At 48.7% G+C, this 22,348-nt stretch overlaps 1 protein-coding gene across 3 annotated transcripts in view; it reads left to right on the top strand.

The window, feature by feature from the left end:
• LOC147097007 (acid-sensing ion channel 1-like) overlaps positions 1-22,348 on the top strand; it is a 361,076-nt gene that overhangs the window by 258,776 nt on the left and 79,952 nt on the right. For all 3 annotated transcript variants that reach the window (XM_085972733.1, XM_085972735.1, XM_085972734.1), the window contains exon 5: positions 10,643-10,699. In XM_085972733.1, coding sequence (XP_085828859.1) covers positions 10,643-10,699 — 57 coding nt within the window. The remainder of the gene's footprint in view (positions 1-10,642; positions 10,700-22,348) is intronic.

Below are 22,348 nucleotides of genomic sequence, written 5' to 3'. Positions count from 1 at the left end.
AAACTGTTCCCATTGGCGGAAGGGTCGAGAACCAGAGGACACAGATTTAAGGTGATTGACAGAAGAACCAAAGGCGACATGAGGAAATACTTTTTTACGCAGCGAGTGGTTAGGATCTGGAATGCACTGCCTGAGAGGGTGGTGGAGGCAGATTCAATTGTGGCTTTCAAAAGGGAATTGGATAAGTACCTGAAGGAAAACATTCGCAGGACTACGGGGAAAGGGCGGGGGAGTGGGACTAGCTGAAGTGCTCTTGCAGAGAGCTGGCATGGGCTCGACGGGCCGAGTGGCCTCCTTCTGTGCTGTAACCATTCTATGATTCTATGACAGCCAACTTCCATGGCATAAAAAACGCATGAGCCGGTTTTTTAGAAGTCAAGAGATTTATGGTCATCGAAGGATGATAATATTAATGTAAAAAACAGTCAATAATGCTCTATTTTATTACTTGCCCCATGAAGCTTGCTGGATGCTGTGATTGATTTAAAGTCAGACAGAAATGCATTAGTTTAGTAGCCGCACCTGTGACACGCAGCGAATCGCCAAGAAAACCATTCTCACATAAGCAATTACATTAAAATGGAATAACCTTATCGCAGGGAACAACCATGCAGTTACAGGGAAATAGAATACAGTGCCGAATAATTAATGGCATCAGACCCTCCACTGCATCTGATTTGTCATGCTGCTTGTCCGAAATCCAGTACTGGAGGAGCAGAAATTTCCTCCAATTAAATATTGGGAAGACCGATGCCATTGTCTTCGGTCCCCACCACAAACTCTGTTCCCTCGCCATTGACTCTATCCCCCTCCCTGGCCACTGTCTGAAGCTGAACTGGACTGTTTGTAACTTCGGCATCCTATTTGACCCTGAGCTGAGCTTCCGACCCCATATTCACGAACCTACGTTGGCACCTGGTCCCTGAACGCCTCCATTTTACAATTCTCATCCTCGTGTTCAATTACCTTCATGGCCTCGCCCCTCCCTATCCCTGTAACCTCTGTCTGTGTACCAACAATTCTGGCCTCTTGTGCTTCCCCGATTTCCTTCTCTCCACCATTGGCGGCCGTGCCTTCAGCTGCCTGGGCCCGAAGCTCTGGAATTCCCTCCCTAAACCGCCCCACCTCTCTACCTCTCTCTCCTCATTTAAGTTGCTCCTTAAAACCTACTTCTTTGACCAAGCTTTTGGTCACCTGTCCTAATATTTCCTTTACCTGTCCCATCACCACCTCCTCTGGCGTTCAATGTCTCTTTATCTCTCCTGCTTTCTATCCTATCACTGACCTTCCCTTTTGTTCTTTCATCCCCTCCCCCTTTTCCCAGCCCCCAACTTGCTTTAAAATCTGTTCCTTTTCTTGCTTTTTTCCAGTTCTGATGAAAGGTCTTCGACCTGAAACATTAACTCTGTTTCTCTCTCCACGGATGCTGCCCTGGCCTGCTGAGTTTTTCCAGCTTTTTCTGTTGTTACAGGAAACTCTCGATTTACCGGCACCTAAATAACCGGCAATCTCTGTTAACCGGCAAAATTCAGGAGTAGGTTCAGGAAAGTTTTACTTCATATTAGTGGCCTTTCCTGGATCTGTGGCTGTGTAACCGGGGTTCCTGCACCTGTTGCTAAGCAACAGGGAAGCCTGGATTTGTTGCTGTGTACGGGGCTCTCGTACCTTTTACTATACCTCTCTGTAATCTGGCCTTTTTGATAAACCGGCACCACGCCGGTCCCGTCGGTGCCGGATAAAAAAGAGTTTCCTGTATTTCTAATATTTCCTTATGTGGCTTGGTGTCAAATTTTGTTTGATAACGCTCCTGTGAAGCGCATTGGGACGTTTTACTAAGGCGCTATATAAATGCACGTTGCTGTTGTGCTTGTGTTCGGCATTCCAAATTTGCCCCGTTTACTTTGCAAGCCAGAATTCAGAGCACCAACAGCCAAGGTTGAAGTGACTGCACCGGCGCAAGATCATGCATGCACAGTTGCTTCCAAGTTGCAATTGTGGTTTAACGTTCCTCAGTGGTCTGTGCTCCCTCCAACCCTATCCGCTCTTCTGTTGATGATCTTGCTCTACATTCATCAACTTCCACTAGATCGCACATCGACAGTGACGGAAATCTCTCTTCTTCCAGTGCAATGACTGACTTGTTGCATCTTTATCTCCTCACTAGGGCAGTGTAAATCTTGGTTCTTTCAATTCTTCAAAGCCGCAGGGGGTCGCTTTCAACTTCAGCGGGTTTGGAAAACTGGTGGTAACTGAGTCTGCAGTGTGTACCATCTACAAGATGCACTGCAGCAACTCGCCAAGGCTTCTTCGGCAGCACCTCCCAAACCCGCGACCTCTTCCACCTAGAAGGGCAAGGGCAGCAGGCGCATGGGAACGCCACCACCTCCAAGTTCCCCTCCAAGTCACACACCATCCTGACTTGGAAGTATATCGGCCGTTCCTTCATCGTCGCTGGGTCAAAATCCTGGAACTCCCTCCCTAACAGCGCTGTGGGAGCACCTTCACCACATGGACTGCAGCGGTTCAAGAAGGCGGCTCACCACCACCTTCTCAAGGGCAATTAGGGATGGGTAATAAATGCTGGCCTTGCCAGCGACGCCCACATCTCAGGAACGAATAAAAAAAAAACAGAAAAAGCCGGTGTAGCTTCTTCCTTTGTTAATCCGGTTAACTTCTATCTGAATTTTATCTGCACCGTTTTGCAATAGATGACGCTTGAGAGAGCAATTATAAAACAGAGTGAATGCTAGAATATATAAGATGAACAGACGGAACAGCAGGAAGCTATGCTAATGCCCTGGAACTTGATTCAATTTAGTGATGTAAACAGCATTTTGAAATATATTTTTATGATCACTTGCAGGCAAGGAGCCAGCGCCATTCTGCATTGAAAGTTTGGAGAAGACAAAGGAGAAGTGAGGGGCGGGGGGAACCAATATCATCTGATTAGGGAAGCTGTCTAACATGTGTCAAGTATCACAGTGCTAAGCAGTGATTTGTGCAGGGGCCACTCGCACAGACCTACCGTAGAAACTCCTTGTTCATGTTTACCGTCACATGATTACAATTTTTCCTTTTTTTGTAAAATAAAACACTGCCTGGGTTCGAAATTCGGCTCAGCAACTCTTGGGTTAAAATGCCGTTTGCCACATATTCCTTCAAGCGAGAGCTGCACCTGTTTCTGGCTGGGGCGGAGATCCCCTTGTACAGAAGGTAGGTGCTGCATAGCGTTATCCGAGCCAGAGTGGTCTCCTGGACTAGTTTCGATCGCCTAAAGGGGTCGGGGAGGAATGTCGCTGATTCCTCAAATTGGCCTGGGTTTTTTATCTGGTTTTTCGCCTCTCCCGGGAAATCACATGGTTTCGGGTGGGGTGGGGGAGTGTAGATATTGCGATACACAAGGTGTCACAATTGTGTGGGACAAGCTGGATGGACCAGAGGGTCTTTACCTGTCCCTCATTGTTCGTATATTGCAAAATTGCGCACTCCCAGCACATAATCCGCAACAGGAGATCACTCGCGGCGGATCACGAGTGAATATCGTGCGCCATTACGCACGTCTGCCCCCGCTTTTCGGGGAGTACAACATTGAATGTCCTGCAGCAGCACCTTAAAGGGGAGGTGTGCTTTTGGAGTGAAGGTTTGGAAACAATGACATTTCAACAGGAAAATATCAGCAGCAGGAATTAGGAGCCAAAGCAACGACATTTCTTGACGGTGCAATGGAAATCCTCTTGGAGCAAATGTGGCAGAGGAGGTTGGCACTGTTTGGCACCCCAGGCACGGTGACCGCAGACAAGCAACAGAGAGTGCTTGGGAGGAGATGGTGCTTCATCTAACTGCTGAGCCCGACGCTCAGAGGACCTGGCAGCATGCGCGCAAAAAGTTTAGAGATTTCATCCAGATCGGCCAAGGTAGGACTTCCCATCATAATTTTCTATTAATTAGCTGTCCAAAGTACACAATGTTTCCTCCCCCTCGCATTTTCTCACAACACTTTGAAGGATGACCATGTATGGCCATAATGCAGCAGGGTAAAGTTTGCACCAACATCTTATACCTCTGTAAGTGTTCCTGCAATTATTATATCCTTAAAGGGATTCACCTCGAACCAATCCTTCCATCTCAGTGCAGCTGAATGGTGCATGCACATGCAGCCACACACAATATGGGCTGCACAATGACACTTACTTAGAACTGATGGTCCTTTTGGCTGTTTGAACTTCTCCCCTTTGCTTCTCTGCTTTCAGAAGAAGCCTGCACACAACAGGAGAGAACAACCCCAAACAGGAGCAGCCCCCACCCACCTTCGCCCCCCCGCCTCCCCCACAACTTCAAGGCCTTGAATGATTTTGAGGAGACCACCCTCCAGATCATTGGGCGGTGTGGTCGGAGGCTGTTCCCCACACGCCCAGCTCAGGGTTAGTACTTTCCTTCTCGAGTTCTTCTTCCTTTGTGTCAGGCGTGGCTCAGTGGGCAGCACGCCTCGCCTCTAGAGTCCGAAGGTTGTGGGTTCAAGTCCCACTCCAGAGACTTGAGCATAAAAATCTAGGCTTACACTCCCAGTGCAGTGCTGAGGGAGTGCTGCACTGTCGGAGGTGCCGCCTTTCGGATGAGACATTAAACCGAGGCTCTCTCAGGTGGACGTAAAAGATCCCACGGCCTAACTTCAAAGAAGAGCAGGAGAGTTCTCCCCTCTTAACTTTTTCCAGTTCTGACGAAGGGTCATCGACTTGAAACGTTAACTCTGTTTCTCTCTCCACAGATGCTGCCTGACCTGCTGAGTATTTCCAGCATTTTCTGTTTTTATTTGAGTTCTCCCCGGTGTCCTGGCCAATATTTATCCCTCAATCAATATAACAAACACAGATTATTTGGTCATATCACCTTGCTGTTTGTGGGAGCTTGCTGTGTGCAAATTGGCTGCCATGTTTCCTACATTACAACAGTGACTACACTTCAAAAGTACTTCATTGGCTGTAAAGCGCTTTGGGACATCCTGAGATCGTGAAAGGCGCTAAATAAATGCAAGTCTCTCTTTCTTTCTTCTTTTCTCACCTTAAGTCACGCACTGGCAGTAAAGAACATACTGAAGTACAATTCCAGGTGATCCATTAAATTGTAAGCTATATTTCAACGGTTGCCATGATGACAGTATCATAAACTATGTTCCTCTTCTCTTTCTCTAGGTGTGCCCTAGGAATCAGTGTTGGTGGCGAGCGGCCCAGACAAACCCAACACCTCAAAGCATCCAGTGTCACTCACTCCTCCCCTCACAATCAGCAGTTCAGGTGCATTCACCCCGGGGGCTTAGATATTAAGGTAGGGGAGGGCGCACTGGCTGATACACAGAGCACAACTGTGCAGAGGCAGGTGGAGGAGGAGCAGGAACCTTGAGCTCAGGGTTCTGAACCTCACAGGTTTTGCTTTTAAAAGAAGGATGTGTTCTGAGCACAAAACTGTGCTGAAGTCATTGGAGACTGTACCAACCAATATGCATCAGCTGATGGCTCGTGGAGGAGGTCATTTCCTGCATTTGTGCAGTGCTAACATTAATGGATGGATTCTGAGAACTGGCAGCCACCATGAAATGTGTGACATCTCCATGGACATCTGTAGCGGTGCCCACTGGCACAGGCCTCAATGGCAGTCATTGGCATCGCTTGTGAATGCTCAGGCTCTCGGGATGACGGCGAATCACACCTTCAAGCCACTCTACTCAACTGAGTGCACACATGGCAGAAAGCATGCAGGACCAGGCAATGCCCGCAGGTGCAGGCATGGGAGAACCAATGGGCCATTGTATGACCCAGCTCAAGGAGGTCATCTCGCTCCCAAGGGGCTTCCATTGATGCACAGCACCCAGACGCCTCACAGATTCCTGCCATGAAGGGACCACCTAGAAGGAACATGAGGTTAGGGTCCAGAGCACACCTGCTATATAAGGGTAAATTCACTGCTCTCAGTGGGGAAGCCCTGCTCAAAGGGAGCACAGGTTGCAGATAGGGCTATAGAACTGCCATACTGATTCTCCCACTCTCCATTCTAATAGGGGCTAGGAGAACAAGATTGGTGAATTTACCCTATAGCTTAACCAAAGGGAAGCACTGGATTGCTGAGGACCAGTCACACACACATCAGTTTTAAGGAATTAAAATTCGGTTCACTAATGTTCAACATTGTCCAGAGAGTGTTCTTGGTGTGCTGTTTGATAATGTACCCTCCAGTGGCAGGAATGGAATCCTGAGCCGTTTATTTGCAGCCAAGGGCAATGTAGCTAAAGATGTTTTGGTGACAGCATAGTAAAGATGGACAAAAGTCTATCAGTAAGGTGGGTGGGTGGAGGACTTAGGAGAAGGTCTCATCAACAAGAGCCTGGCATACCATGCTAGCAGCCTGCAAGGGGCTTCAACAGTTGGAGTCTTCTGGCTCCTGCTCATCTTCGTCATCTCCTTATTGGAGTTAGCTATCCTTCTCTTCTGGATGCTCCACAGTTACACCTCAACCCCGATAATCCTGGAGATTTTGGCTGGGCTGTATCGTAGAACACTCCCTGGTCGGTCAAGACATCTCAAGCACTGCCTCAAGATACCAATGGTGTTTTTTGGTAACGATTCTGGTAGCTGCGTGCACCTCATTGTATCTGTGCTTGGCACTTGTCCGTGACTATCATAGAGGTGTCATGAGACAGGGCTGATGAGGGCATCCTGTTCTCCCAGGAGCCATCCATGCAATCTTCTTTGTGGATCAAATACTAGGGGCACCGTGAATTGGCCTTAAAATAAAGGTATCTTGATGGCTGCCTGAGAAGCAAGCGTTGACCTGCATCATTCTGTGCTGGTGGTTGCAGGCGGCAGTTCATGGCGGCATTGAGCTGTTATGTGCAGGAGCCCTTCGTGCCACATTGGCGCCATTAATGATGCCCTGCTCTTCAGGGAACCCTGCCTTTTGGAAAAAGTGCCGGCTCTCTCGTGCTCTTGCTGGTTGTCCATAGAGCAAGTGATGACAAACAAGGAATCAGTCACCTACTTGCTAGATTGGTGCTCTGCAGATTGGCTGGTCTTGCTGATAGCCCCTTTGTACTGTGGAATGAGCCTGACATGTAAAAGTTACATTCTGCGGCCATCTTGACCAATGCTGTGCCAGTGCTGGAATTTGGCTGGGGGTCAGGTTCCAGCAGCTGGCACAACTCTGACACCGCCTCCCTTGTGCATCACAGACGACAAACACAAAGTTCCTCGACTGAATCCAGGTAAGTGCAACTGTGCCTATAGACCTGGTTTCCAGGGTAATGGTGAGTGTGGGCTGCCTGCCTCTGATGCTACCTCACCTGCGTGGCATCCTTCCTTTGCATCTCTTCTTCCTCAAAATAATAATGCTCCCATAGGAGTACCCATGGTGCCAATAGAAATTGTGCCAGCTGAAAATGCAAAGTGAGGCCAAAATAGTCAAACAAAAAGACACAAACAATATTGCACCTCTGCAGCCTCCAAAGATCAAATTCAAAAATGGCAACTCCCCTTTAATTGGCGGGGGTTGGGGGGGGTTGAACACTTCGCTCATTCCCAGTGTGAATGCTGGGATTTTCACGTATACTCATTAAACCCATTTAAATGTTATTATATTTTCAGGAAGCCATATTATCAAAAGGATATAGAGGCACTGGAGAGGGTGCAGAGAAGATTTATAAGGATGATACCAGAAATGCGAGGGTATACATATCAGGAAAGGATGAACAGGCTGGGTCTCTTTTCTCTTGAAAAAAGAAGGCTGAGGGGTGACCTAATAGAGGTCTTTAAATTATGAAAGGTTTTGATAGAATGGATACAGAGAGAATGTATCCACTTGTGGGGAAGAGCATAACTAGAGGCCATCAATATAAGATAGTCACCAAGAAATCCAATAGGGAATTCAGGAGAAACTTCTTTACCCAGAGAGTGGTGAGAATGTGGAACTCGCTACCACAGGGAGTGGTTGAAGCGAATAGTATAGATGCATTTAAGGGGAGGCTAGACAAGCATATGAGGGAGAAGGGAATAGAGGGTTATGCTGATAGGGTTAGATGAGGAAAGACGGGAGGAGGCTCGAGTGGAGCATAAACGCCGGCATGGACTGGTTGGGCCGAATGGCCTGTTTCTGTGCCGTATTATCCTATGTAATCCTATCTAAGCTCGCCCCTCTTTTGGGCACAAGCTTCCTGCCCAACCAGGAGTTCTCCATTGGCACAAGATGGGTAGAGATTTGGCAAGTGCACTGTCCCAGAATTCTGATCCTCATCCCCACTCTCACCAGTGATGGCGGAAACAATCAGAAAATTTGGGGTTTATGTCTCTGCCTGTACAGTTCGGAGACACCTTCTCCTCCTGTCACAGAACCTGTCTGTCTCTTAGCCTCACTCTGTCTGCCTCTTTGTGTAAGTCTGCCCTTCCAGACATCTATCTCCCCCTCTTCTATATCTGTTTCACTCTCTGTGAATGTCACACAATTTGTGTTTCTGTATATTTGTCTTTTAATTTGTCTCTCTCTTTCTCTTTGGTTCTGTGTTTGCCTCTCACACACTTTATTTTTGTCTGTCTCTTTGTATACTCTTTACCCTTTGAATTTGCTGTGCTTCTTTTTACTTTCTGCTCTTGGGCTAAAAAGGACTGTTGGCAAATATTAGCGGGCATGCTCTTAATTTGTTTCTATGACATTCCTCTATCCACTATTTTAATTGAGGCACTAACCTGTCTATTTTAAATAAGTTACACAGAATGTACAGCACAGAAACAGGCTATTTGGCCCAACTGGTCTATGCCGGTGTTTAAGCTCCACTCGAGCCTCCTCCCGCCCCTCTTCATCTCACCCCATCAGCATATCCTTCTATTCCTTTCTCCCTCATGTACTTATCTAGCTTCCCCTTAAATGCATCAATGCTATTCGCCTCAACCACTCCCTGTGGAAGTGAGTTCCACATTCTCACCACTCTCTGTGTAAAGAAGTTTCTCCTGAATTCCCAATTGGATTTATTAGTGACTATCTGATATTGATGGCCCCTAGTTCTGGTCTCCCCCACAAGTGGGAACATCTTCGCTACGTCTACCCTATCGAAACCCTTTATAATTTTAAATACCTCTATCAGGTCACCCCTCAGCCTTCTCTTTTCCAGAGAAAGGAGCCCCAGCCTGTGCAGTGTACCCTCTCAGTTCTGGTATCATCCTTGTAAATCTTTTTTGCACCTTCTCCAATGCATCTATATTTTTTATAATATGGAGACCAGAACTGTGCACAGTACTCCAAGGGGGAAAAATTTGGTTGCTTTGCAACTCCCGTTAGCGAAGCAACTAGCGCCCGGGCACGGCGCCACTAATGCCTCCCGCAAAATTCAGCGGGAGGTTAGCGGCGGTGGTAGCCCATAGCGCCCCGCGGTGCTGCGCCTCCATTGATGACATCATCGCCATGCGCAGTGCCCCGCTCATGCCCCTGTCGCAAACTTGGCTCGCACCCCCTGACCTACCGCCGGACGCTCTGTCCGACAGGGTCAGGGTGGTGTTTTTGCAGCCGGGGCAGCGATAATTAAAGGGCAGGTGCCGGGCGGCCATTTTTTTTGGGCCGCCTGCCAGCACCTGCCTCCCCTGGCCTCCTCCTGCGGGGTGCCGGCCGCGATCGGTCAGCCCGGCGCTCCTCTTGAGTGCCGGGCTCTTTTGCCGGCACCCCGCTCCCCGCTGGTCCAGCAGGGCCCCGGTGCGCGCTGCGCTAGGCCCCTCCCCTTTAATCAGGGGAGGGAGGCTTGCAGTACCGTGGTGCTGCTGCACGTAGTGCCACGACATTCAATGGGAGCGTCCCAGGAAGGCGGGGGAGCGCTTCCAGTAGCGCCCCGGCGAAGTTATCGCCCAAAAGGGGGCGCGAGCCAATTCCCCCTCCCCCGCCCCCCACCAAGTGTGGTCTAACCAAGGTTCGATACAAGTTTAACGTAACTTCCCCGATTTTCAATTCTATTCCTCAAGAAGTTATAGCCATCCTCAGACAAGATCTCATTGAATGGCAGGACAGGCTCGAGGGGCTGAATGGCCTACTGCTGTTCCTATGTTAAAATAGAGGACAGAGCAGTAGCACCGTTAAGTGTTTCCCAGCCAATGTTGACCACAGTAATTTCTGGCCTCTTGTCTTTTGTTTTGCATCTTTTACCTTTTTGAAGTTGGGGTGCTGATTTTCCTCCTCGAGAGTCCAGTCAGAACCATTGGAGATGGTCACGCGTGTGCGGAAGCAGCACTGAGCAAGCGCGGAGGCCCGGAAAAGATGGCGCGCGTGTGCCGCATGGGGGCAGCAAAAAGTGGTGCTGAGGGGCACTGAGGCATGATGGGAAAATCAGACAAAGAGCCCGGATGGAGCAGGCTTGATGGGTTAAATGGCCTTTTCTCACTCCTGACTTGGCGTTATGTGGTGGGCTTGAGTGGAGCTGGAGACTGCGAGTGCATATCTATCTAGTCTTGCGAGCTTACAGCGATTTTCCTTTAAAGATTTCGTCAAAGGCGTTTTCAGAATAAAAAGTAATTCCAATCATTAGAATTTCAGTGAAATCGTTGATGTACATGGCCTCATTAGCAGGCATTTATTAATGTTTCTAAGCCTCCTGACTGCTAACTTTCTCCTCTTTGTTTAGGTGATGCCCCGTATTGTACACCGGAACAGTACAGAGAGTGTGCAGACCCTGCCCTAGGTAAGGACCGCTCGTGTTTCTTTAGCTGTTTCTGAGGCCAGTGAAAAGGTTGATGTTGGGTTGTTTGTGGTGGATTTTTTCTAACCGTGACTGACAAAAATTCTGGTGAACAACGCAAGCTCCCCTTAAAATAAGAGAGCAAAGAAGGTGTGTTAAAATGTGACAGTGGTTGAACTCTGTTGAGGAGTTCTTTCCTTACTGGCTATTTGTGGACTGCCAATGACTACTCTTGTTCTGAGGACATCCAGGTTTGCCTTTGCTGAAACGCTCGGTATATCACTTCAACTTCAGCTGCGACATGTCAATGCATTGCCAACAGAATCCTACCCAGTAGTAAGTAGATATAAAAAGAAACGTGCACGTGGGAAAGAGAAACAGGAAAGTGCTCGAAACACTCAGCAGATTCTGTCACGAGAAAAGACAGGTTAATGCTTCAGTAGGAGACTGTTGGGGATCCGATAAAAATTTCCATCTTAAACATGAGCCCATCTTCCTCTTTCAACTGCTGATCGACCTGCCAGCATTTTATGTTTTTATCTCAAAGCCTAATTAATTTGATTGACATTTCAGCCAATAAAACTTAGCTTTGCTGCTTCATGCTTCGACCTCCAATGATGTACCAGATAGTGGGCTGGTGGCGGGGAGGGGGGGGGAGGCGAATCATTATTTTCAGGCCTTTTTAAATTCAGTCAGAACGCCATATAAATTGGCTCTAACTGCAATGAGGATGCCAACTGAAGGAGTCTCCGTTCAAAAGTTGATGTTCTACAATGGAGAGCTTAGGTACCAGTTAAAATGGTGAAGTCGGTCAAATTCAGCTGCTTGGCTGATTCCATCTCTGAGCTCTATCACCGAATGGCTCAACATGGCCTGCCTATCCCAGCCAGAAATGAATTTTCAAATCTCTGATGTCCTTAGGGTTGCCAACTCTGGCTGGATATAATCCTGGAGGTGTTGTCACGCGACCCTCCCCGCCTCCAACTGCCCCGCCCCCACGCTCCCACCATTGGACGCCTGACACGTCCATCCTCGCGGCCAATTGGAAAGCAAATAAGCTTAATCGTTATCCGATTGGATGACGCGTGTCTGTCAGTCAAACCGCCTTTTTATCCCAACTCCAATATTTTTATCATTAATAAACGAAAAAAATCACAGCTGTTTTTTTTTATTGACCCTTTGATTTTTCTCCCAAGTGTTTCTCGTAATCCTGGAGAGTGATCTTTAATTCCTGGAGTCTCCAGGACAATACTGGAGGGTTGGCAACCTTAAGCCAGGCGCACTGGATTGGCTGGGCTCAGAGGTTATTGGAAAATCGGGCAGTTTCCTTTACAGGCGCGTGCTCCGGCCCACCTGAGTTCCCCATATTCGCCTCACCCACACCCCCAGAAAAGGCAGTGTGTGCGTTTGGGGGGTCGACCAAAGAAAACCTCCCCCGGAATGTGTTGCAAAAACGCATTGCAAAATAAAAATATATAGTTTCAGTTTTCTACCCTAAGTTTTGAAATGATATTGTGCGGTGATTAGAATACAAACGCAATCCTATGCAATTCCCTCGCTTTTCTAACGTTGGTGCTGACCAGTTTATTCTAAACAGCATAAATCTGCCTTTAAAATGGCCGAGAAAGGAATTGTAGTTCACGTGCTAACATTGGCACGATGGAATTTCAAGGTGGAGTTGTCTTTCTAATCCTGCAAATTAAGTATACTGGTGACTTAACAGTGACTAAACTGAGTGACTTGACCTGCAAATACTCTCTGCTAACAGTTTCATAGCCTGTGTCTGAGGCTGAACCGCACTGTTCGCAACCTTGGCGTTGTATTTGACCCCGGGATGAGCTTCCGACCACATACCTGCGCCATCACTAAGACCGCCTATTTCCACCTCCGTAACATCGCCCGGCTCCGCCCTTGCCTCAGCTCATCCGCTGCTGAAACCCTCATCCATGCCTTTGTTACCTCTAGACTTGACTATTCCAACACACTCCTGGCTGGCCTCCCACATTCGACCCTATGTAAATTTGAGGTCATCCAAAACTCGGCTGCCCGTGTTCTAACTCGCACCAAGTCCCGTGCGCCCATCACCCCTGTGCTCGCTAACAACGCTGCTGGGCCAGTACAGAGCTGTGCCTCAGTGAGATATTGCTGTACTGTTCAATTGGTTTGCCCAATGCTGCCGCGTGCAATTAGCCCGATGCGCTCAAGGGGCAGAGAACTCCGTGTTGGTTAGGCTCCCCGGGCGTTACCGTGCGCGCTTTATTGCGTTGGGCACAAATGGGCACGAGCGCCACTGCGCCGTTGCCCGGCAATGCACCATGATGATAGCTCACCAGCCCCCCGCTAGCCGCCGCACCCTCCCGGTGCCATTCTTGGCCACCGTGTAGCTTGCTTGCTCCATCTCCCGGTTTTTCGGAAGCGTGCTGCGCACTGGGCTTTCCAAACACTGTGGCGTGCAACTCTCGGTCGGGTTCAACTCAAATTTGCCAGCCGTGACGGAAGAAGAAATCGGAGCCCTGTTGCTCCCTCACTTGTTAATTTGGCTTCATGTTTTCTGTTGAGAAATTCGTGGAACCTTCAATTTTGTTGTTGTCCCTCTGGCCCTCGCTGCTTCTCCCCACCCACCCACTCCTTGTTGCGTTAGCACGCTGCAGAAACACTCGAGGCCAAACGGGCCTCCTTGGTTACGAGCTATGTTACGTGTTGTCAGATGTTGTCTTGACTGTTGTACTGACTTGTTTTTCTTGTTCCTCATCGGAAGGTCAGGCTGGACTTGGAGCTTTCACAAGGTACCAGTGCCGCCAGAGCACCTGTGCTGGAGTGTGGCCCCCCCTCCCCCCCCCCCCCCCGAGCAAAAGGCGCTCCCCTCCCTTTGGGCAGACGCGGGGGATCCCACGTGGCTGAGCGGTGCCACGTGAAGCTGAAGCTGCTCAGGCAGCACGGCCTTTACACACGACAACAACTGGCGGCGGGGAGAGGGTTTGGTGGGGGTGGGCGAAGGGGGGCAGCTAACGTCAGGTGGCCTGTCGCTTCTCTGAAGAGACGCACGCCATGCTGGCTGACGTAAGAAAACTATGAGGCACTTGGTCTAAGCGTTAAACAAAGCTTTAATCAACTGTTTTACAACATGGAGGTCGAGATGTGTCCTTCACTAGTTCCTATTAAAGAATATCCTGAGCAAGCTGGGCCCATGCCCGAGTATTTATACTCTCCCTGGACAGCGCCACCAGCAGGCCGCCCAGTATTATTTCAGAAGTCATTTCCACATGAATGACAAGATTCATGTCACTGGCCAAGTGCCCCGGCACTGGTCTGCAATGTGTCGCCGTGCCGCTGCCAGGCTCGCAGAAGATGCTGCTGGGTGCAAGGGTCCCGTGGGTGAGGACTGACCATCCAAGGGTTAGCCAGTGACACTGACATTGGGGGTCGTAAATCTGTGGAATTCTCTTCCCCAGAGAGCTGTGGAGACTGGGTCATTGAATATATTTAAGGTGGAGATAGACAGATTTTTGAACAATAAGGGAGTGATGGGTTATGGGGAGCGGGCAGGGAAATGGAGCTGAGCCCAAGACCAGATCTGCCATGATCTCATTAAATGGCAGAACAGGCTCGAGGGGCCAAATGGCCTACTCTTGCTCCTATTTCTTATGTTCTTATGTACTGATGAAGGTACACTGGAGATTTCCAACTCTGATCCATAAGTGAGGACAACACCCAGGCTCTAGTGCACAACGCACAGAAACCAGTGGGAGATGGCCAGCACAGGTAATTTACGTGGTGGTTAGCGGTGCTTTTGGCGCATGATGTTGGTTGTTGTGGTGGCACGATCCCTCACGTATTGAACTCTGTTCCATGCCTGTAGGTCTTGCCAACTTCTCTCCCGCTGGCAAACGAGCCTGGAAAAGCCGCCCCTTGCAGTGTACAGTGGCACGGTTCATCCCGACGCCTGCCTGGGAAAACGGGACTGCCGAGTTCAACACAACCACTCGCAATAAAGAACTGCAGCGGGACGCGCGCTGCGGAACGCAGGAGAGGCGCCACGAGGGACTGCGGTTGTGCTGCATGCGTGAGCAGAGAGAGTTGGACCAGCGCATGGAGAGCGAAGATCTGGCCGCAGTCAGGAGGTGGCCATGAGCCCAGTGGTAGCCAAAGAAAGGAAATTAAAATAGAAGGATTTGTGGTCATTTCATGTGCACACACTGCACATTAAGCTTACTGTCCCATGTAAGGAAGTGACAGACAGTGCACAAGCAACAGTAAACCGTGCTTCTACTTCTACAGGAGCACCGCTATCCAATAGGATATTGCTCTGGTGGCCTACACTGTGACACGTGCTGTGATGGTTCGGCACGCACAGTTGCATGCTGGGTAGTCAACACAGCTCACACATAGAGCTCCACAGCGGCTACTTGTTGACAGCGGAGTGCGTGCGTGTTCCTTTCAGAAGAAAGACTTGCATTTCTATAGTGCCTTTCACGACTACCGGATGTCTCAAAGCGCTTTGCAGCCAATGAAGTACTTTTGAAGTGTAGTCACTGTTGTAATGTGGGAAACGCGGCAGCCAATTTGCACACAGCAAGCTCCCACAAACAGCAATGTGATAATGACCAGATAATCTGTTTTTGTTATATTGGTTGAGGCATAAATATTGGCCAGGACACCGGGGAGAACTCCCCTGCTCTTCTTCGAAATAGTGCCGTGGGATCTTTTACATCCACCTGAGAGAGCAGACGGGGCCTCGGTTTAACGTCTCATCCAAAAGACGGCACCTCCGACAGTGCAGCTCTCCCTCAGCACTGCACTGAAGTGTCAGCCTAGATTTTTGTGCTCAAGTCTCTGGAGGGGGGCTTGAACCCACGACCTTCTGACTCAGAGGCAAGGAGTGCTGCCCACTGAGCCACAACTGACAGAAGTGCGGCACGCTCCCATTTGGCATCATGTCGAGGTTGTGCACTCCGCAGGTGAACTGTTAAATAACGGTGGTGGCTCTGGCTGCTGGATGAGACGATGTTGGCTCGAAGTGCTGCGCCACACACCCAGCGGGCACCGATACCATTCCACACCATGCCTTGGGCAATCATTAGTGTCCTCCTACTACCTGTAAGTAATCATCCAATCCTGCGGTCACACCTACCTACCGGTCCTCCCGCCTGTTAACTTGATGTGACCCTGTTATCAATGTCTGTCGGCAACCATGTGTTACACAAACAAAGGGGCACCATCCTTGGCAGGGAACAGGGCGCGGGCTGCACAAGGCATGTCCCTCTCCTCGATGCCAAGCAGACCAGTCACAGTTCTTCCTGATTAGGATGTTGATGTAAGAAAACTACTAGGCACTTGGTCTGAGTATTAAACAAGGCTGTAATCAACTGTTTTTCAACATGGAGATCTAGTTGTCCTTCACTAGTTCCTGTTAAAGAATGTCCTGAGTAAGCTAGGCCCATGCCCGAGTATTTATACTCTCCCTGGACAGCGCCACCAGCAGGCCGCCCAGTATTACTTCATAAGTCATTTCCACATGAATGACAAGATTCATGTCAGATGTCATGTTACTTATTCATAAAAATGAGTCACTGCAGGTACCTGGCACATGTGCTGCTATGCATGTTATGGCGTCAAGACTGCCGCCACCCAGCAGTGGTTTAAAGAAAGAGCTATACGTGCCACTTGAAAAGTGTGACGCTGAAATAAATAAAGCAAACGATTGCAATACAGCAGCTGCAAGAGGAAATGCAACAACAAGGTGCAATGCCGCTGTAAGGTACAGTACAGCGCCAGCAAGGGCCAATGCGGCAGCATCAAAATGTAATGCAACAGCAAGGTGCAATGCTGGAGCAATAAGGTACAGTACAATAACAGGAAGGTGTAATGCAGCCACAGCATGCCATGCAGCAGCAGCAAGGTGCAATGCAAAAGCAAAGAATTGCAATGCAGCAGCAACCAGGTAAAATGCCGCAGCTGCTTGGTGCAATGCAGCAATGACATACAGTAAAGCAGCTGCATGGTGCATTACAGAAGCAACAATGTACGAAGCAATAGCAATAAGGTGCAATCAGTGGCAGCAAAGTGTAAATGCAGCCCAAACAGTGTGAAATGCAGTGTCAACAAGCTACAGTGTAGCAGCAAGAAGGCGCAATGCAACAGGAACAAGGCACAACACAGCAGCAACAAGGCACAATGAATCAACAAAATGTAATACAGTAACAAGGAGTAAAATAGCAGCAGACGGTGCAATACAGTTGCACCAACAGGGTGCAATACAGCAGCAGAAAGGTACAATGCAGTGAAAGCAAGGCATATTGTTGCAGCAGCAAGGAACAATGCAGCAGTAACGAGGTGCAATGCAGCAGCAGCAAGGTACAATGTAGCAGGAGGGTGCTATGCAGCAGCAGTGAGGTGCAATGCAGCCAGGAGCAATGCAGCAACAGCCAGGCGCAATGCAGCAGCAGTAACAAGATGCAAAACAGTAACAACAAAGAACAATGCAGCGGCAACAACATGTAATGCATTAAGGACAAGGTGCAGCATAGGAGCAATACAGCAGTGCAAAGTAGATTACAGTAACAGTAATAAGGTGCAATACAGCAGCACTAAGTGCAATGCAACAGCAATAGAGGGCCTTGCAGCAGAAAGGGCGCAATACAGCAGCAAAATACTGTACAAAAGCAGCAAGGTACAGGGCCGCAGCAACAGGCTGTGATGTACAGTACAGTAGCAACATGGTACCATGCAATCAAGTAAATATAACAGCAAAGTACAATGTAAAACAGCAGCAAGATGCAAAACAGCAGCAGTCAGCTACAATGTGCAATACAGCTGCAGTGTTGCAGCAACAAGTTGCAATATAGTAACAAGGTGCAATGCGGCAGCAAGGTTCAATGCAACAGTAATGAGCTACTGTGCAACACCAGCCAGGTGCAATGCAGCAGCAGCAAGTTGCAACACAGTAACCGGGTACAATGCAGCAGAAAATGCAACACTGTGGCAACAAGGTGCAATGCAGTTGCAGCAAGATGCAATACAGTAACACGGTGCAATGCAGAAGTAGCAAAGTACATGGCTGTAGCAGCAAAATATAATATAATAACAACAAAGTACAATGCAACAATCGCAAGACACTTGGCTGCAGAACCACAGTGCAATACAGCAGCAAAGTACAATGCAATACAGCAGCAAGTATAATAGAGCCACTGTGAGCTGCAATACAGCAGTAACAATTGCAATACAGCAGCAGCAAACTGCGGTGTGCAATACAGCAGCACAGTGCAATACTACTGCGCCAAGGTACGATGCAGCAGTAACAAGGTGCAATGCAACAGGGGGGAAAAAGGTCCAAAGCAACTGCAGCAAAGTACAGTGCAGCAGCAAGAAGCAATGCACTAACAACACGATGCAATGCAACAGTAGCAAGGCACATGACTGCAGCAGCAAGGTGCAAATACAACAGCAAAGTTCAACAGAGCCACTGTGAACTGCAATGCAGCAGCTGCAATGTACAATATGGCAGCTCAGCATACAACACAGCAGCAGCAAGCTACAATACCCAGGACAGACTTGGCCAACCTTTCAAAACTCAAGAGTGAGAAATAGAAATTGCATACTCGCAATATGCTACAAGTTTTAATAGTTTAATAGAATGCTCACTAAAAGTCTCATTGGAACTGCAAGTACACAAGCAAGAGATGCTGAAAGCTAGCTCATCAATGTGACTTCTGACATGCTATGGTTCCAACTATTTGCTTGAAAGCTGGATTCATTCCCTCTCTCTCATTCTCCCTCTTTCTCCACCTCCACTCTCTGTTTCACCCTGCTCTCCACACGTTTCTAAGGGCATCCTCAGAGCCTGGAGAGAAGATTATACTGAATTGACCTCCAGCTCAAAAAGGGCTGTAGTAAAGAGCCACCTGCATGGAGCTTGGGAATGCAAGAGTGCTGTACAGATAGAAGGTTTTAATGAACCAGTATCCAGGGAGGAAGTGGACTGGAAAGGTGGACGCCATTCAAACAGAGTTCCGAAAAGTTCCTCTGAGCGGGAGTGGGAGGATGGGGGCAGAATGGCGATGACCTTGGAGATCAGTGCCAGGAACTGCCAACTTGCATTGGCACTGCCCTTCTAAAACTGGGAACTCGGATTCTATTTGAGGCATGCGCACTTCAGTGTTCCAGATCCCAGCCTTTAAGGTGGTTCTTTGGGTTGTCACAGCATGTATATCAAATGTTTTGGAGGCCTGCTCTTGGGAGGAATGTGTAGGGCAGGTTGTAGCTTCATACAAAATCGTGGAAAGTCTCAGGCTCGGGGGAAGCCCACGTGCATTGCACTCATTGATCTTCATAAGGCTTTTGACCTCGTGCCTCCTGGGCTTATCAGGAAGAAGATGGGAACTGGGAGCACATGGCTTGGATTGGATCTCCAGCTCCAAGATTGGTGTAAGGGTAGGTGAGAGACTGATGAAATTACCTCCCTCATAGGAAGAGTGAGACAGAGATGTCCGCTGTTGCCCATCCTATTCGATGGCTTCATCAATGATGCATTGGATGGCATTGTAAGGGGCAGTCTTGGAGTACCCTGGGTACTTCTGAAGGAATTGTGGCACTTCTTTTGACAGATAGTGTGTCGTTGGTAGACTTGCCTGCAGATCTAGTGGGCTCTACTCAACATATTGCCTTTGTTCGCAGAATTATGGCTGGGCACAACTCGAGCTGGGATCTCCAAAGTACTGATTGGAAACACAAGGGTGTCTGTCCCTATTGTTGATTCATATCAGTCCCTGAATTCTGGTGAATGCCTACTCCAACCTGGATACAGTCCTCTGGGATCATACTGAGAAGGGGCGAGGGGAACTTTCGGCTTTTACCATCACTCTTCAGCAAAGTCTCAATGTAGGTTAAGCTTGTGGCATCTAAGGCATAGTACAGAACTCCGAGGCATGCTATAGGGGGAGTTGTGACAAAAATGGGGGGACAGTTGTGGGGAGGGAGGGCTTTGGTGTATGCTGACCTATCACTCAACATCCTGAAGGGGGAGTCAGGGTGGGAATGTCTCTTTCTCAAAGCTCCTCATGCAAAGAGATGGATTGAGCAGTTGGTGACGAGGCAGCTTGAGGCAGATTTAAGGCACTGTTGATGATTGACTTGCCAACCTGGCTCACTAATGGGATCTAGTGGGGTCGACCTGTCACTAGGGGCTTAGGTGCATGGCACTCAGCTTCCGATAACCCTGTAAGCCTAATTAGTGGTTCCCTGCTCTGTCACACTGTGTGGTTCTAGCTGACTAAACACCGGCAAAACCCCTGTGAAGACGTGTGGGTCCCTAAAAGCCTTGGCTGTTGCCAACCTGTGCGTAAGCTGTCTGGACTTGGCTAAGAAGGTTGATAGAGAGTGTGCACTCTTATATTGAGTAAAGAGAAACTCTACTTATGTGGACTTCTCAGTAGCTGGGTTTAGAGAGTCTTAAACATGATAATGGGTTTCCACAATTGTCAGATACCTAGCTAATCAAAAGGAAATATTCCCCCTCTCTTTGTCACTCTCATTCCCCCCTTCCCCATCTTTTTCATTCCTTCTTCTCTCATTCATTCCCTGCTTCTTCACTTCTCTCATCCTCTTCTCCTTGACTCTTTCTCTCATTCCTTCTCTTCCTTTATGGGGAACAGTGTAAAGTAGTGGAACAATTCACAGGCTGATTAACAGTCTGACTGGCCGCCTTAATGCTCCTTCCAGGGCCATAACCACCTTTATACCTGCCTGCCAATAAGGTGGTTCATCCTATACAGCGGGAGGGTTTAATAGGCTCCGCACAACCCAAACGATGAGGGGGGGGCCACCCACAACCACCGGACTTAGGTATCCTGCTGGATGTTAACCCAGAATTCGAAGCCAGAGCTCCGACTCCACTCATTAGGGCAGTTTGGAGTGGGGTTTGAACCCTGTACCTTCTGGCTTAGAGGCAGGAATGATACCACTGCGCCAAAGACTCACTCCTAGCAATGGGTTAAATAGCCCTCAATACTACAGTCTGTGGACAGCCATTTACAAAGTGATTCAGCCAGCAAAAGCACATACTTTTAGATTGCAAGCAAAGAAAGCACCCTGCACTTTGCAGTCACCTATTTGCACCACATTGCACTGCAGTCCAGCAAACTCGATGCTTTCAGATTGCCCAGAAAAGACTACCCTTTGCAGTTGTCGCCACCTATAATGCCACGGTTAGAGCGCATTCCTCCATTTTACGCTGCTTTTGCAGTCAAGTAGAAAAAAAATCGGCAGATCCAAAACAACCACTGCATACAGCAGTCAAAATGGTGCCACTGCAACTCTAGGAACACAGTAACACCAGCACGTTCACAGTCAGGAGTGCGCAGAACAGCAAGTGGCACGATGTCAGCCTGGCATTAGTGTGCGTGCATGGGGCAGTGATGTTGGAGCCATCCTATATGGAAGACTGGAACCAAATGATGCCATTAATGCGGGAAAGAGGCACAGGTAGGTCAGTTTGGTGTCACTCTCCCGACAAAGCTCAAAGCTTTGCTGCCAGCTGCTCCCATCTGGTCTCTGTGTTGCAGCTGCCATCATTGCAAGGGCTTGCTCAATATCCCCTCGGCCACTGTGATTGCTGCCACTTCCCTGAACCTGTCTGACTGTTTCAGTGGAAGCAACAAAGATTCTCAATTTTTTCCTTTAACTAAAAGAATGGAGAAACGATTGCTTCGATTTGAAATTCTCGGATTGTCCCCCGCTGAGTGTATGGATGCCAGTCCCAGGGCAGCGTTTTGGCAATGTATTAATATCGATGTTCTGGGCTCTCGGCAATGCTGCATTCTGGCTGCTGGAAGTGGTCCTGCATTCCCGATGACAGAAGTCGACTACGTTACCTTAACGGAGCATTGCGGTTGGTAAACCTTTACGCAGTGCATCATTTCCGTTACAATGGCGGGGCCCAAGTTAGCATAATATTTATTGTCACAATTTACGTCACCGCACCGTGTATTTGTAAATCAATAATGGTTTCCCAAACAAAGTTTTAAGAAGGCCATGACCTTTTAAAAGGGGAATTTAACCTTCAGTGCCAAACCCGTTCCATCGTGCTCCTCTTTCTATTCAATTACTGCGTCTGTATTATTCTTTATTCACTTACTTTGGCCACTTATTTATTCACTTACTTTTTTTTAATAAGAATTACAGGTAATCTAATTGCACTTTAACCTTTTGTTCCTGTTCGGGTGGGAAGTGGCCACTGCGTGAGGCTCTCTCACCCTTTTACATGCAGCGTCAAGAGCTGCTCCCTGTAGGCTGCTGGGCTGCACTGTATAACCAGAGTGACCGGGAGAGCAAATATGTGAGACTGGAACAAGCTGCCTTAACTTTGACGGGCAAATTCCCTGGACCCAGGTTTTCACAAAGCTGCAATGCGGCCATCTCCCTGAATGTCGGGTTGCTCGCGTTAAGGAGCGCAGCCGACAGGCCGAGAACCACGCGTCTGCCGCTGGTTGGCATTCCTTTGTGTAAAAGCACCTTGAGTGCGGCTGTTGGGCATTCCGCCGTCGCTGTGTAAATCTCGCCTCCGAAGGCGCCAGTTCCACTGTGTAAACCAGAATGATATCACAATGAATAAGGTTTGTCCAGAAACCAAGTCTGTGGTGACCCCCCAGTTACCCA

Source organism: Somniosus microcephalus, chromosome 33 (genome assembly GCF_052327205.1).
Source record: "Somniosus microcephalus isolate GS21.2 chromosome 33, FLI_Smic_1.0, whole genome shotgun sequence".
Lineage (NCBI taxonomy): Eukaryota > Metazoa > Chordata > Chondrichthyes > Squaliformes > Somniosidae > Somniosus > Somniosus microcephalus.
This window is presented reverse-complemented; position numbering and strand designations above follow the sequence as displayed.